Source organism: Lontra canadensis, unplaced genomic scaffold, assembly GCF_010015895.1.
Source record: "Lontra canadensis isolate GAN:19392208 unplaced genomic scaffold, GSC_riverotter_1.0 scaffold1, whole genome shotgun sequence".
Classification (NCBI taxonomy): Eukaryota; Metazoa; Chordata; class Mammalia; order Carnivora; family Mustelidae; genus Lontra; species Lontra canadensis.
The window spans coordinates 121,135,697-121,149,881 of record NW_022630995.1 but is presented as its reverse complement, the minus strand read 5'-3'; the positions used below and the strand labels follow the sequence as shown (position 1 = coordinate 121,149,881).

At 42.2% G+C, this 14,185-nt stretch overlaps 1 protein-coding gene across 2 annotated transcripts; it reads right to left on the bottom strand.

Annotated features, from left to right (window-relative positions):
* Positions 1 to 3,106: 3,106 nt before the first annotated feature.
* TLR2 (toll like receptor 2) lies at positions 3,107 to 13,518 on the bottom strand. Of its 2 annotated transcripts, XM_032862556.1 has the most exons (3): positions 12,583 to 12,600; positions 5,067 to 5,648; positions 3,121 to 4,172 (listed from the first exon to the last, which is right to left on the bottom strand). In XM_032862556.1, the coding sequence occupies exons 2-3, from the start codon at positions 5,630 to 5,632 to the stop codon at positions 3,275 to 3,277; spliced, it is 1,464 nt and encodes a 487-aa protein (XP_032718447.1). In that variant the 5' UTR covers positions 5,633 to 5,648; positions 12,583 to 12,600; the 3' UTR covers positions 3,121 to 3,274. The 2 variants fall into 2 exon arrangements, with proteins under 2 accessions (XP_032718446.1, XP_032718447.1); XM_032862555.1 differs by lacking the exon at positions 12,583 to 12,600 and adding an exon at positions 13,499 to 13,518 and having other exon boundaries at positions 3,107 to 5,648.
* Positions 13,519 to 14,185: the final 667 nt, after the last annotated feature.

The following is a 14,185-nucleotide window of genomic DNA, read 5'->3' as shown; positions in this document are numbered from 1 at the left end:
ATTAAGGACATAAAACGGGATTCCCGAGTTTATAGTCTACTGACAAAAGTCTTCACTGTTGGATTAACTAAGTTTTTGAATGAGCCCTTAAATTGACCTCTGATGTATTTCTGGTTTACTTTTTCTTTAAGAGGGAGAGAGCAGGGGAGATGGACAGAGGGAGATAGAGAATCTCAAGCCGACTTCGCACTGAGTGAGGAGCTCAATGTGGAGCTCAGTCTCAGGATCCTGAGACAATGACCTGAGCCAAAATCGGAGTTAGATTATTAACCGACTGAGTCACCCAGGCGCCCCTCCCATTTATCTTTCATGGACAGCTGCATGAGTGTAGCCTTTAGAATCCTTTAGAACTCTGGGCAGGTAGACCAGTATGTATCTATGTGGAATTCTGAATGATCCTCAGAGTTCAGAAATGTTGGATAATCACTAAAAACCTCACTTGCAAAAAAAAAAAAAAAAGATGGTATTTTCTTTATAGTTTGGGCATTTAAAATCTAATTCCAATTTTGTGAAGCAGTATGTTTATACACATTGAAAAAATTATGGAGAGCTATATACTACACAGTGACTAGAAGAACCACTAGTATCCCTTCACCACAAGGTGAAGGGATAAGAGTGGATTCTTACTTTCTTTATATGCTCTTATCTCTTTTCCAAAATTTCTATGGTGAACATGTTTAGCATCTGCAATAAGAAAAATAAAGGTTATTTTTATAACATTACTTTCAATCTACCAACTAACTATGGAGCTCTTTCTCTTGCTGTTTAAATTACTGGAAATAAATCTACAGACCAAATCTATATTAAATTTGTCTGGTTCTCATGATAATTAAATCGTGCTTAAATGTAGGGCACAGAAAAATAAAGCAAAAATCCATTATTGTCTTTGGTTTTTGTAACACCTTTCCTTCTCCTGAACTTGTCCATTGTATTTCTTAGGCTGGCTACTATCTCTTCCATAACACTTTCCCAGGAGTTGGTATGAGAAAGAAGAAACACTATCTGAGTTTCCTCAGGACTAAAACTGCTTTGCACTTAATGAGCTTATTTCTCTGCAGTATTTTTCTGCAAAAAACAGGGTCCCTTAGATCACTGAGAGAACCCATAACAGAAAAATATACATTTACAAACTATAATCTATGAGAAGACGAACCACTTCTCAGAGAAAAAAAATAATAGCTAATATCTACATAGGCACCACTGTCACCCCTCGTGAGCATGAATGGTTCCCTTTCTCAGAGGCTTGGTCCCCTTGTCCTCCTCCCCCCTCCAGAGGGAATGATAATCAAGGGGCACACACACAGTGTTTTACCTAAATTACTGTATATTCAGACCTACATGATGTATATATTAGTGTTCCTATCCTAAGGGCAGAACAATATTTGGGGTCACTTAAGTGACTTGCCCAAGGATACACATTTATGGACCCAGGTTTTTCGGACTCCAGAGCCAATCAACCACACAAACCCAGTTCTGGCTAAGAACTGAGCAGGTCACGGGGTGCCTGGGTGGCTCAGTTGGTTGAGCTACTGCCTTCGGCTCAGGTCATGGTCCCGGAGTTCCAGGATCAAGTCCCACACTGGGCTCCCAGTTCCGTGGGGAGTCTGCTTTACCCTCTAACCTTCTCCCCTTTTGTGTTCTCTCTCACTCTCTCTCTCTCTCAAATAAATAAAATCTTTAAAAAAAGAAAAAGAACTGAGCGGGTCAGGTGAAGTTCACTTTCTTTCACGAGTGGCTCCCAGTTTAGGAAGAAATTTGGAATGAATCAGTAAATAGCTCTGAGCTTACTTAATTGCATTAAATGTAGTATTAACTCTAGATTATAAAAATTAACATATGGAGGGTGCCTGGGTGGCTCAGACAGTTAAACGTCTGCCTTTGGCTCAGATCATGATCCCAGAGTCCTGGGATTGAGCCCCACATCTGGCTCCCTGCTCAGTGGGGAGTCTGCTTCTCCTGCTGCCCATCCCCCCTCCTCATGCTTGCTCATGCTCTCTCTCTCTTGCAAAACTAAAAATAAAATCTTTTTAAAAATTAACATGCAGAAGTAGTGTCTGTCTTTAAATTGTTGTGTATCAACTATTTTTGGGTCATTTTGAGAAATCTCTAGGTACAGAGATTTTAAAATAAATTTAAAAATCTATTTAGCTCACATGTCAGAGGGAGAAGAAAGAGACCTTTTTAGAATCAGAAATAAGGCTTTTTCACAAGAAGAAAAAAAGCAAGATGCTCCAGAGGAAATGGATTAGAAGATTGGGTAACTAGGAACTCATTAGAACTTCACACAGAGCTAAAGGCTGAAGGAAGATCAGAGTAAGGGATATGGGAGCTTCCTTTGAAGTCCTCTAAATGGATTATTTTATTTACACTTGCCCCTTGAACAGCAATGGTTTGACCAGTGTGGGTCCATTTATGCACAGATTAATGATTTTCTTAACATTTTCTTTTCTCTAGCTGACTTTTTTGTAAGAATACCATATATAATACATATAACATACAAAATGTATGTCAATCGGCTGTTTATGTTATCAGCAGGGCTACTGGTCTACCTTAAACTACTAGTAGTTAAGGTTTTGAGAAGTCAAAGTCACATGCACAGATTTCCAAGTGCACTGGGGAGAGGATACATCACTGCCCCTCCTGCATTGTTCAAGGGTCAGGTGTTCTTCACCAGTGTCATTTCCATGGAAAGATAAAATTTACTGTATATGGTGTTCTAGGGTCTCTCTCAAGTAACTGTGACTGAAGAAACCCATCCAACACCCAGAAAGGCAGACCCAGGTCACGTGACACCACCATGTAGATATTTTGCATCCTGAAAAATTTTCAAGGCACTTTTTTTCTAGGAATAGCAACAAGTTTGGCTGAGTTCCCCAACCTTTTGCCCTGTTATTCTCAAGAGTAGTCACACAGAGGAGACAGCCAAGTGGGGCAGAGAATGCCATCTGCAGACACAAATGAGTATCTTTGCAGAAAACTGACCAACATATTCCTATGAGATCTGTTCGTTTGTGCTATTTCCTAATGAACTAAGCTACAGATAATCCTGATGTCAGTAATGGACTAGATCATGATTATCTGACAGGATAAAGAAAAACCAAGAAACTTTTATTTTTACCCTGGTAGTTTTTATAAAACAAAACAAAATATCAACAGTTTTACTGGTTTTAATAAGCAAGTCTGCAAACAGTTTCCATACAACCATGTCAGAATAAGCTACCACTAGTGATACAAAGACCACCAGCAGACCCAGACTGGCCTTTAATGAAGGAATCTAGGACTTTATTGCTGTTCTCAAATTTAACCAAAACACTTCCTGCTGAGTTTCATCTGTGGGCCACTCCAAGTAGGTCTTGGTGTTCATTATCTTCCGCAGCTTACAGAAACGCTGGGGGATGGCCTTCTTCTCAATGGGCTCCAGAAGAATGAGAATGGCAGCATCGTTGTTCTCATCAAAAAGTCGAAAATGGGAGAAGTCCAGCTCATACTTACACCACTCACTCTTCACAAAGTTCTCTGAGAGCACAAAGATGGTCTTGTGGCTCTTCTCGATGGAGTCAATGATATTGTCAATGATCCATTTGCCGGGGATAAAGTCCCGCTTGTGAAGGCACAGCTTGAAGGGAGGGTCGAAGTGCTCCAGCTCCTGGACCATCATGTTCTCCACCCAGTAGGAATCGCGCTCACTGTAGGACACGAAGGCATCATAGCACACGTCCCTGGGGGGCGCTTTCCTGGGCTTCCTCTTGGCCTGGAGCCAGGCCCACATCATTTTCAGGTACCACAGCCCATGGAAGTGGTGGCACAGGACCCCCGTGAGCAGTATCAGCAGGAAGAGGACCGAGCACACAGCAGACACCAGAGCCACACGGTGGCATTCAGAGGCCGGGAGCCGCGTGTCCTTAACCCGCTGGCCACGCACGGAGAATGGAGAATCACACAGGTAGTTGTCTGGCCAGTCGGTCAGGATCTGGGCCAGCGACTGCTGCTCCCGAGTGAAAGACAGGAATTCACAGGAGCAAAGGAAATTGTTATTGCCAGCTTCCAAAGCCTCCAATGTGCTAAAAGAATCAAGTTGCTCCTTAGTGAAAGTACTTACTGTATTTCTGCTGATTCTCAAGACGCGTAACGTGGGTAAGAAGGAGGCATCTGGTAGGGTCTTCAACTTATTTCTGGAAATATAAAGCTCTTTGAGTTGTGGCAAAATCAGGGAAAAGGAATCGAGGTTGTTATTGCTAATATCTAAAATTTCCAGCATCCAGGGGATGCAACGGGTGACACTGTATATTCTCGTGTTGGATAAGTTCAAGTATTTCAACTTGTCTGGCCACTGACAAGTTTCAGGCATAGAAACATAATTATTCTTACTAATGTCAAGCTTAGTCAGGTTTTTCAGAGTAAGCAAAGTCTCTCCAGTTTTTTCTAATGATTTCAAACGATTTTGCCTTAAAATTAAGGTTTGCAGGAGGGGCCAGGCCTGCTCACAGGCTGAGTTTCCCAAGGATTCCTCAACCATTAAATTATCACTGAGATCCAAATATTCTAGTGACTTTAAATGTTGTGAAAGTGAGCAAGGAACCAGAAAAACCTTACTGCTTTCTACTGTGACCCTTTTCACGTTTGCTGTAAGTGAATAGATACTACTCATATCATAAAATGAGTAAAAATATGGAATAACCAACCTCCGTACTATTAAGGTCTCTATCCCACGGATATTTTTAATTTTGTCCATATCGGATATGTCAAAATCACCAAGCCCATTGAGGGTACAGCCCTCAAACTCGACTTCTAACACTCCAGAGACACAATTCAGCAGTTTCACAAGTTCACTAAAAGTTCCATCAGTGATTTTCACGTTTCTAAACGTCCACTTTTTAATCAATGTATTTGTTTCCCTGATGGATGCTTTCGAAAACTGGAAAGTGTTCAAATGAGTATCTCTCAGTTCTAAATGTTTCAAGGACCTTGAAAGATCTACAAAAATCTCCAGCAAGAAAATAGGCTGCTTCATACGAAGAGCCAGGTGGCTGATGTTCTGAATTGATTTCAAACTCTCCGGCTCGTACCTCTGGAGATTTGAAGCATCAATCTCGAGTTCCTCAAGAAAAGTTAGCCCAGCAAAATCCTTCTCCTGAAGTTCAGTGAAGCTGTCAGTACTCCCTACTTTCAGAATTTGCAAATTTGTAAGCTGAGAAAAAAGAGGTGTTTCCCCGAGAGATTTGTAAGGATTTCCCAGTAAGTTTAAGAACTTTAGGGAAGAAAGGGGCCTGAACCAGGAGGATGATAAGTTCGATAAGAGATTATAGGATAAGTCCAAATGTTCGAGACTCCGCAGGGAATTAAAAGAATCTTTCTCTATGGCATTAATTCCATTCGACGCCAGCTTCAGAGCCTCGAGGTTCACGCAGCCCCGCAGGTCCCTGTTGTGGATGTAGGTGATCTCATTGTTGGAGAGGTCAAGGCTTCTCACAGCGGCCGTGAGCCCTGACGGGATGGACTTTAAAGATCTGAAGCGGCCATCACAGACACCCATGGGGTCACAGGATGGAGAAGAAGCCTGATCAGGGCCCTCTTCCTTGGAGAGTTTGGTTACAGCCCCCAACACCCATACTGTCCACAAAACATGTGACATTGTCCAGGGGTCCAACCTACAAATAAAAGAGGTTCAAATGAGCAGTTGTGTTTGACAGTTTATCATGACTCCTGTTCCTGAGAAACATTTTGTAAGGCACAACATACACACATACACACACACACACACACACACAGTACCAGGAAAACAGAGGCAAATGAAATGTATGAATGAGGATGACAAATAAGTTCCCTCACACATCTAGTAATACCAACAGAGATTTCTGCCCCTATGCCATGACCTAAAAGCCTAATACCATCTGGAATACAGAGCACGTCTCACTAAGCATGAGCCGAAAGAATGAGCAAATGAATGAATGGAGGAACGAATAAGCCAGCAGGTGAAGAAATGAGTTAGGCTTGGGTGGCACAGTTAAGTGTCCAACTCTTGGCTTCAGCTCAGGTAATGATCTCAGGGTCTTGAGATCAAGCCCTGCATCAGACTCCCCGCTGAGCTACTCTCCCTCTCCCCCACTCACCCCCTGCTCATGCTCACGTTCTCGCTCTCTAAAATAAGTAAATAAATGTTTAAGAAAGAAAGAAGAAATAAATGAGCTAGGCCTAACCATATGGATTTACAATCACCTACTCTTGCACTTCAAACCTTCTTGTATTTAAGCACGCCTCCTCCCTGCCTCGATGTCCCCTATGAGTTAGAGATCTCACAGAGCCCAGCCACAGCTCTCACTGGACAACTATTCACTGAACACAGCTCCAGTGGTAGCAAGCTTTCACCAAAAGACAAAGGTCCCGTGCTCCTCAAGCTTGTCTGGCTCTTACTACTGGCAGGCAGGAGGAATGCTGGGAACGCCAGCCACAGCAAGGTGGTTGCTGGGCTGATGGACAAGGAGACCATCAGAACGTTCTCTTCCTGCAGAGAAGTGCAGAAGCAGTTCTCGGTCTGGATGGGCTGTTGGGATGAATGTAGGGGAAGTAAAGCGGTCCACACACTCTCCACCACCAGAAGATTCCCTACACCCCATAAATCCAGCACCCTCTTTCTGTCCTCCTTCTGGGCCGTGTATCCCTCTTTGCCTTGATTCAGCTCTCTCATTCCTTGTGCCTGCACTCCTCTGTCTGTATTTGCTCACTACATAAACTGCACAAAACGTTTTTAAAAATTTAACCCCAAGGACACTTTTTATAGGTAAAACTAATTTCCCACCTTCACAGAATGAGAGATTATCAAAGCACAGGCTATATAATTTATAGGCACAGAGTTAAAACATACATAATGTTAATACATAACTTGGTTTGGAAATTTAATAGCTGTTGCTGCCAGATTTTTTATGGCCGCCCCAATGCAATTGCTTGGCATCGCCTCCTGTCTCTTCTAGATAAATGGGGCCACACCATGCAGAGTTATTTTGGACTTTCACTTCTCACCTAACAATGTAGCTTGACATCTTCCTACTTCCACACAGAGAGGCACTTCTATTCCTTTTTTTTTTTAAATAGGTTTTCCTTTTTTAAATTATTTATTTGACAGAAAGAGAGAGAGAGTGAGCGCGAGCGCATAAGGAGAGGGAGAAGCAGCCAGAAGGAGAGAGAAAAGCAGACTCCCCGCTGAGAAAGGAGCCTGATGTGGGGCTCGATCCCAAGACCCGGGGACCATGATCTGAGCCAAAGGCAGATGCTTAACTGAGCACCCAGGTGCCCCTGACATTTCTGATTCTTTCCCAATGAGTGGCGGTGTTTCTTAGTATGGGTAAGCCACAGTTGGCATTCCCATCAGCACTGTATGAGAGCCCAGCTGTCTAGATCTTGCCACCACTGTGCACAGCCAGTCTTTTTCATTTCAGCAATTCTGGTAGGAGGTGGTGTCATCTCACTGTAATCGGAATCTCATTTCCTGGACTACTAATGAGTCTGAACATCTTCATCTGCAATGTGCACAGTTTCAATGTTTGACCTACTGTTTTCTACTGGATTGTCATTATTTTAATAATTATTATAAATATTAAATTATATATACTTAATACTTAATTTAATAATTTATACACATATATAAAGATATATACTCTCAGAATAGAAGATGCATGTGTTACAGATACCGACATTCCTTAGAGATATTGCAGCTCCAGTTCCACAACAATAAAACAACTATCCCAATACAGGGAGTCAAATGAATTTTGATTCCCAGTGCACTCACAAGCTAAGTTTACACTACACAGTAGTCTGTTAAATGTGCAATGTCTTTAAAAAAATAATACATACCTTCATTTAAAAATGATTTATTGGGGCACCTGGGTGGCTCAGGCAGTTAATTATCTGCCTTCAGCTCAGGTCATGATCCCAGGGTCCTGGGACTGAGTCCCATGTCGGGCTCCCTGCTCAGCGGGAAGTCTACTTCCTCTCTTTGTGCTCTCTCTCTCTCTCACTGTGTCTCTCTCTGTCAAATAAATGAATAAAATCTTAAAAAAATAAAAATAAAACAAAAATAAAAACAATTTCTTGCTAACGGAGGCTAACCATCATCCGAGCTTTCAGTGAGTCATCATCACTGATCACAGATCATCATAATGAATATAATAATCGTGGAAAAGTTTGAAATATTGCCAGAATTACCGAAAGGTGACACAGACACCCAAAATGAGCAAGTGCTGTTGGAAACATGACAGCAACAGACTTGTTCAATGCAGGGTTGCTACATAACTTAAATCTGTAAAAAATCCGGAACTCACCCCCCGGCAACAAAACAAGGTACGACTCTGTCTTCTCCCACTCTACACCTTTCCTTCTCACTTTCTACACGAGCTCTTTCAATGAACAGACGTTCTTATGTGTTCTATTTTGTTTCTTAGTAGTCATTTTTGTGGCCTATTTAAAAAGCCTTTGTTATAGTATCATGAAGATATTCTCTTTATTATTTTTTCTTTATTTGAGAGAGAGGGCAAGGAGGGCTGGCAGGAGAGGGGCAGAGGGAGAAACAGATTCCCTGCTGAGCAGGGAGCCTGACTCAGGAGTCAGTCCCAGGACCCTGGGATCATGACTCCAGCCAAAGGCAGATGCCCAACTGACTGAGCCACCCAGGTGCCCCTCTTTATTATTCTCCAAAACCTTTATTGCTTTGCCTTTTATTCCTAGGGATTAATATTTGAAGTAGTGAACTGGATTCATTTTATTTCCAATACAGATATTCAATTGACACAGCACCATTTTAAAAAAGATCATTTTGGGGAAACAATCAACAATATTTACCCTTGTCAATTAGCCACATGTCCTCATAGGAGTGAGTGTGTCTCACTGCTCTCAATTCTGATCTATTTGTCTTATCCTTGTACTGGTAACACTATATATATATAACTATTTGGAAATACACACACACATATATATATATTCAATTAAATTTTATGTATTTACCATGCACTTAAGCAACCTTGCTAAACTGATTTAGTAATTCCAGTTTGTAGATTATTTTTATTTTCCATGTACACAATCATATCACCCAGATGTAATGGGTTCTTTTTTCTTTCTCCCAATCTGTATACCTTTATTTTGTTTTCTTGATTACTGAATGTTGAATTTTATCAAATTCTTTTTTATCTTCCTGTACCCATTGAGATGATTACATGGATTTCCACCTTCACCCTGAGAATACTGGTGATTTACTTTAATTGATTTAGTGCTGAGACAATGTTGTCTTTTTAGAATAAACCCAAGTTAGTCTGGATATATTATCCTTTTTATATTTTACTGGATATTTTTATTCACTAATATTTTCTCTAGAATTTTCCATCTATATTCAGAGTAAAATTGCCTTATACATTTCCCTTCCTTTCCTTGAGTAGAATTCACCAATGCTGCCTTTTGAGCCTTCAGTTTTTGTTGTTATTATCTGTACATTTATCTTGTTTTTGTAAAATATATTACATATACTTAACAGCTATGGAACTATTCAGATGTTCTTTTTCTTATCTGTCAGCTTTTGGTAAATTGTGTTTTTCAAGGGATCTATCATTTTCTTTTAAATTTTCAAATTTATTGACACAGTTACTCAGAACATCCTCTTACTATTTTAATGTCCTGTCTTATCCCTTAGATGGAGTTCTTTGTGCCTGCTTTTTTTTATTGTCTTGACGGTCAGCAGTTTATCATTTTTTACTAGCATTTCAAAAACCAGCTTCTCATTTCATAGATCCTCTATTTCTTTTCTATTTCACTAATTTCGATTCTTATATTACTATTTCCTTCCTTCTGCTTCCTCTAGATTTATTTTACTGTTCTTATTCTAATTTCTCAAGGAAGATGCTTGCTCACTAATCTTCAGCCATTCTTCATTTCTAATATATTCATCTACGGTCAGACGTTTTCATCTAAGCACTAGTTAAGCTCTATTTTCCAGGCCCCTTCTCTTCTGTTATTTCCATATTTTGTCTCTTCAAGTTTCAGTCTCGATATTTTCTTCGGATGTACTTTTTAGTTTATTCTCTCTTCAGCTGTGTTTAATCTATTGGTGGATCCATCCATGGCTTTTAAATTTTGCAGTTATTGCATCTTCATCTATTTAACTTCTCTTTGGTTCTTTTCCCCATCCGCTATGTCATTTTTTACAGTTTCCAGTTCTCTGCCAAAATCTTCAACCTCATCCTTCATCACCTTGAACACAGTAAGCCTCATCTGATGGGCTGCGTGACACTCTGACAGCCTTAAAGGACGGAACATTTAAGGTTAAGGTCTGGGGCAATCATGGATGGAAAGGTAAAGCTAAACCAGGGGAAACTAAGCCCTTAGGTAGACCATAGCACAGCTCTGATCTATCCGGATGGTTCAGACAGTCTCTGTCTCTGAAAATGGATGAAGATTATTTCTGGAATGCTAGTGCTCACAGCTACCTGCAGAAGCTAAGGGAAATTTTCTCTAGAAGAGACTATTATCTGGGCCTCAAATTTCTTCCTACAAACAGTTTTCAAAGTGTATGTCCAGTACACCATAAAAGACAACCAGGTACTATAGGAAGCAAAGATAATGAGTACAGAAGAGCAGAAAAGCAGGCAACAGAAATTAACCCATAAGGACTATAGATCCAGTATTGTCCCTACCCCTAAAACTGACAGGGTTAAGATGAGATGAGACTACTATTTGGTACCATAGTTATCCCATTGTCTTTCTGCTGAATCAGTTATTGAAAAAAAATCATCTTAGTATGAACTGTACTGGATAACCAAAATTCACTTGATCAATTCCATTTTATAATAAATAGCACCAATTTTAAGAAATCTATACTAGTTTTCAGCTGAGACTTAAAGGTCAAATACATCTATTTTTAAAATGTTTCCTAGCCTTCTGTCTTTCAATTGTAAAATTCGTAACAGCAGGGATCTTGGGCTGTTTCATACAAATATTATGTGGTACTTACGGCATGGTGACTTTTCAACAAATAACAATTACCAGTGATGCCAAAAGGACCACTCACAAACTGACACTGAAGATGACAGTCACATCTCTCTCCTCCCATTTCCCCTCAACATTACAGCATGGGGCTGAGAGCTCCGCGGAGTAAGACATTGAGAAAGGGAAAAGCAGTGGCTACAGTTAGCCAGAGTGGGAGCCTATCTAATGAGGGTTGTGGGTCTGTACAAAGTATAAAATCATCTGCTTAAAGAATTCATAATATTGACAGAGTGGTGAAGCGTTACTGGCCCAAGACCCAGGGAAAGATGCCAGTCTGACAGGTAAGCCTGGCAGGAGCAGCAACTTAGGCTGTGCACATCTGTGGATCCAGAACTGAGAGGAACTTGAAGCCCCGTGGTCCCCAGCGAGCCATGGCCAGATAACCCACTTCAAGGCTACTGTTGTAATGGTTGCAGGAAGCCGGAGTAGAGAAGGGATGGAGAGCCCAATGCACCGTTGGGAACTGAAAGTGTACTCTCCATAAAGCCACAGGCAGGGAAAAGGCTACCCTTTATCTGAACAGGGATCTCAAAAGTCTCTGCCCTCTGGTCCTAGCTGAAATCCAGCCTACTAGAAATCTCCTGTAAGAAATCAGAACTCCAGGCCTGCCATGTACACTGCTGTGGATCCAAATATTAAAAGACAGAATAGCTAAACATTTTTTTCAAATGGAAAAAAAATAAGCTGCCAAATTAGAAATACATATTGAATCCTCAGCAAAAAAAAAAAAAAAAAAAAAAAAAAATTCCTCCTCTAGCCTGAAAACAATGTAATGATATCCTCAAAGGGCAGGGAAGACACACCTGCCAATCTAGACGTCGAGACCCATTTAAATTATCATTCAAGAGCAAAGGTGAGATAGACATTTTGAGACATTCAAAAGCAAAAAAATAGTTTTTATCCATAGTCCATCATTGAAAGAAGTACCTTGAAACATATGTTCTTCCACAATTTGGAAAATAAATAATAATAATAATAAATAAATAAATAAATTTGGTAAGAGTAAGCAGCAAGAAGTAATGATTGCATTTTTTTAAACTTAATAATTGATAAAGAAGACAGCATTCAAAGACTCAGGCATGGCTTTTTGGTACGAGGAAAAATAATATAAATTTTAAATGTTATTCTGGGGGAAAACATAATTTTGAAAAGCAAGCTTCTTTTTTTTTAAAGATTTTATTTATTTATTTGACAGACAGAGATCACAAGTAGGCAGAGAGGCAGGCAGAGAGAGAGAGAGGGAAGCAGGCTCCCTGCTGAGCAGATAGCCCTATGTGGGGCTCCATCCCAGGACTCTGGGAATCATGACACCAGCCGAAGGCAGAGGCCTCAATCCACTGGGCCACCCAGGTGTCTGGAAAAGCAAGCTTCTTATTAATAAGGAGTAAACACAACTTATATTTGTTAGGAGATCTTGATAAGAAGGTCACCCCCACGATGCCGTTTAACCATAAATCATGCTCAATCAGGAAAATCAAAATAAGATATTCAACCAACCAAGCCAAATTCTTAAAGAAAACAATCCAAAAAAATTTAACTGATAGCTTAGAAACTTACAAAACATGCTGTAAACTTCTAGCAATTTTCATAAAATGAGTGCATTATAAAAGTTTAAAGATGCAAATGTTCTCTGCTTAGAACAGGAAGAAACTTAAAATACCGGTGAATAAGCCATTTTCAAATAGGATGTTTGCCATTTCCTTTTTTGGTCTCTGCTTTCAAGTCAGGCCACCTTATCCACCAGTTGCTTTTGGGTAAAGATCTGAGTTAGTAACAAGTGCAGACAAGACCTTCAGTAAGAGTAGCATCATCTCAGCCAGCTGAGCTGTTTACACCTCATCAGTCAATCAACCTCCGCCCCCCAGAAAGCAGTAAAAAACTCTATCCCGGCTTGTATCTAAGTTCTGAACACAAGTTCTCATTTACAGAAGTTGAAGTTAGAAGGGGGAACTTCAGGGCATTCTTATTTCAAGAACTCACCCAAGCTTAAAAGCTCTAAGTTACTTTCTCATCAGATATTTTAAGGATGGAGGCACACGCAGGGTCCGTGAAGCTCACCCCCGCGCAAAGGCCGCGCTCGGGGTTAGGGTGCGAGGGTCCCGCGCGGATCTGCAGTTGACCCTTCCCCACTTCTCGCGGCGATGGGTCTCCCACTTGCGGGGTTTGGTCGCTGCAGTAACCCGGGAGCGCAGACACACCCCCAGCCCGACGCACGCGCCACCTGAAAGCCCTTACCAGACCGTCGTCGCCCTCGTCCGGGGAGAAGCGAGGCGCGCAGACCCAGGCCGCTAGAGCGTCGGGTCCTGGTGTCCCGGGGCTCTTCCCCCACCCCCGCCCGCCGGTCAGCCTCCGGCCCCGCGCTCAGACGATGGCTTAGCGGGGATCCCCCGCGACCAGGTCGGCGTCCAGCGCACCCCTGCGGACTGCTGCGGGGGCAGCTTTGGAGCGCGGCGACCGGAAAGACCCGACGTACCTGGAAGCTCACCGAGCCGCTGTCGGGCCGCGCCTACTCTGCTGCGCGCAGACAAAACGCGCCAGGTTCTAGGAGGGCAGCGAAAGTAAAAGTGCGCGGGCCTGTGCTCCCTCCTCGCGGGCGGCGGGGACAGCCCGTCCGCTACGCGCGCCTTGGCCCCGGACTGCGTCAAATGACTTTGACGGAGGCGGTGGGAGACCCGGCTCCGCCAGGGTCCCAGGAGGGCGCTGGGGCTGTTGGAGGTCAGAGGCGTAGAAAAGAGAACCGAGACTGCCAGCGGCCCCGGGGGTGAATTTCCGGAGCACGCAGGAAGATTTCACAATCGGTGGCTAGTACCCAACCAGTATTTTCTTGAAGCTTTGGCAACAAAGCCTCCCGTACCCGGAAACGCAGTCTTTAATTCCCCTTCTCCATTCCTCTCCATCCTTGGGAGCTCAGATTCATGCTTCTCACCGCGCCGGGCTCCAACACTTATCACCAGCTCGCGTTATCTCCAGGGTCCGCTCCCATCCGCCTGTCTATGCTCTCCGATATTAAAATAGCTTACCAGTCACTATCCAGACCAAAAGAGCAAAATTTCGCCTGAGGAGCAAAAAAGGACTTTTTTTTTTTTCCCCCCAATCCTGAGGCTGTCCCCGGTGGTTCAGTGACTGGAGCACCTATTGTCGCGTCCATATTCTGACCATG

Excerpts from the sequence above, each read along its gene's own strand:
- TLR2 (XM_032862555.1), bottom strand. The coding sequence starts at position 5,632 with ATGTCACATGTTTTGTGGACAGTATGGGTGTTGGGGGCTGTAACCAAA.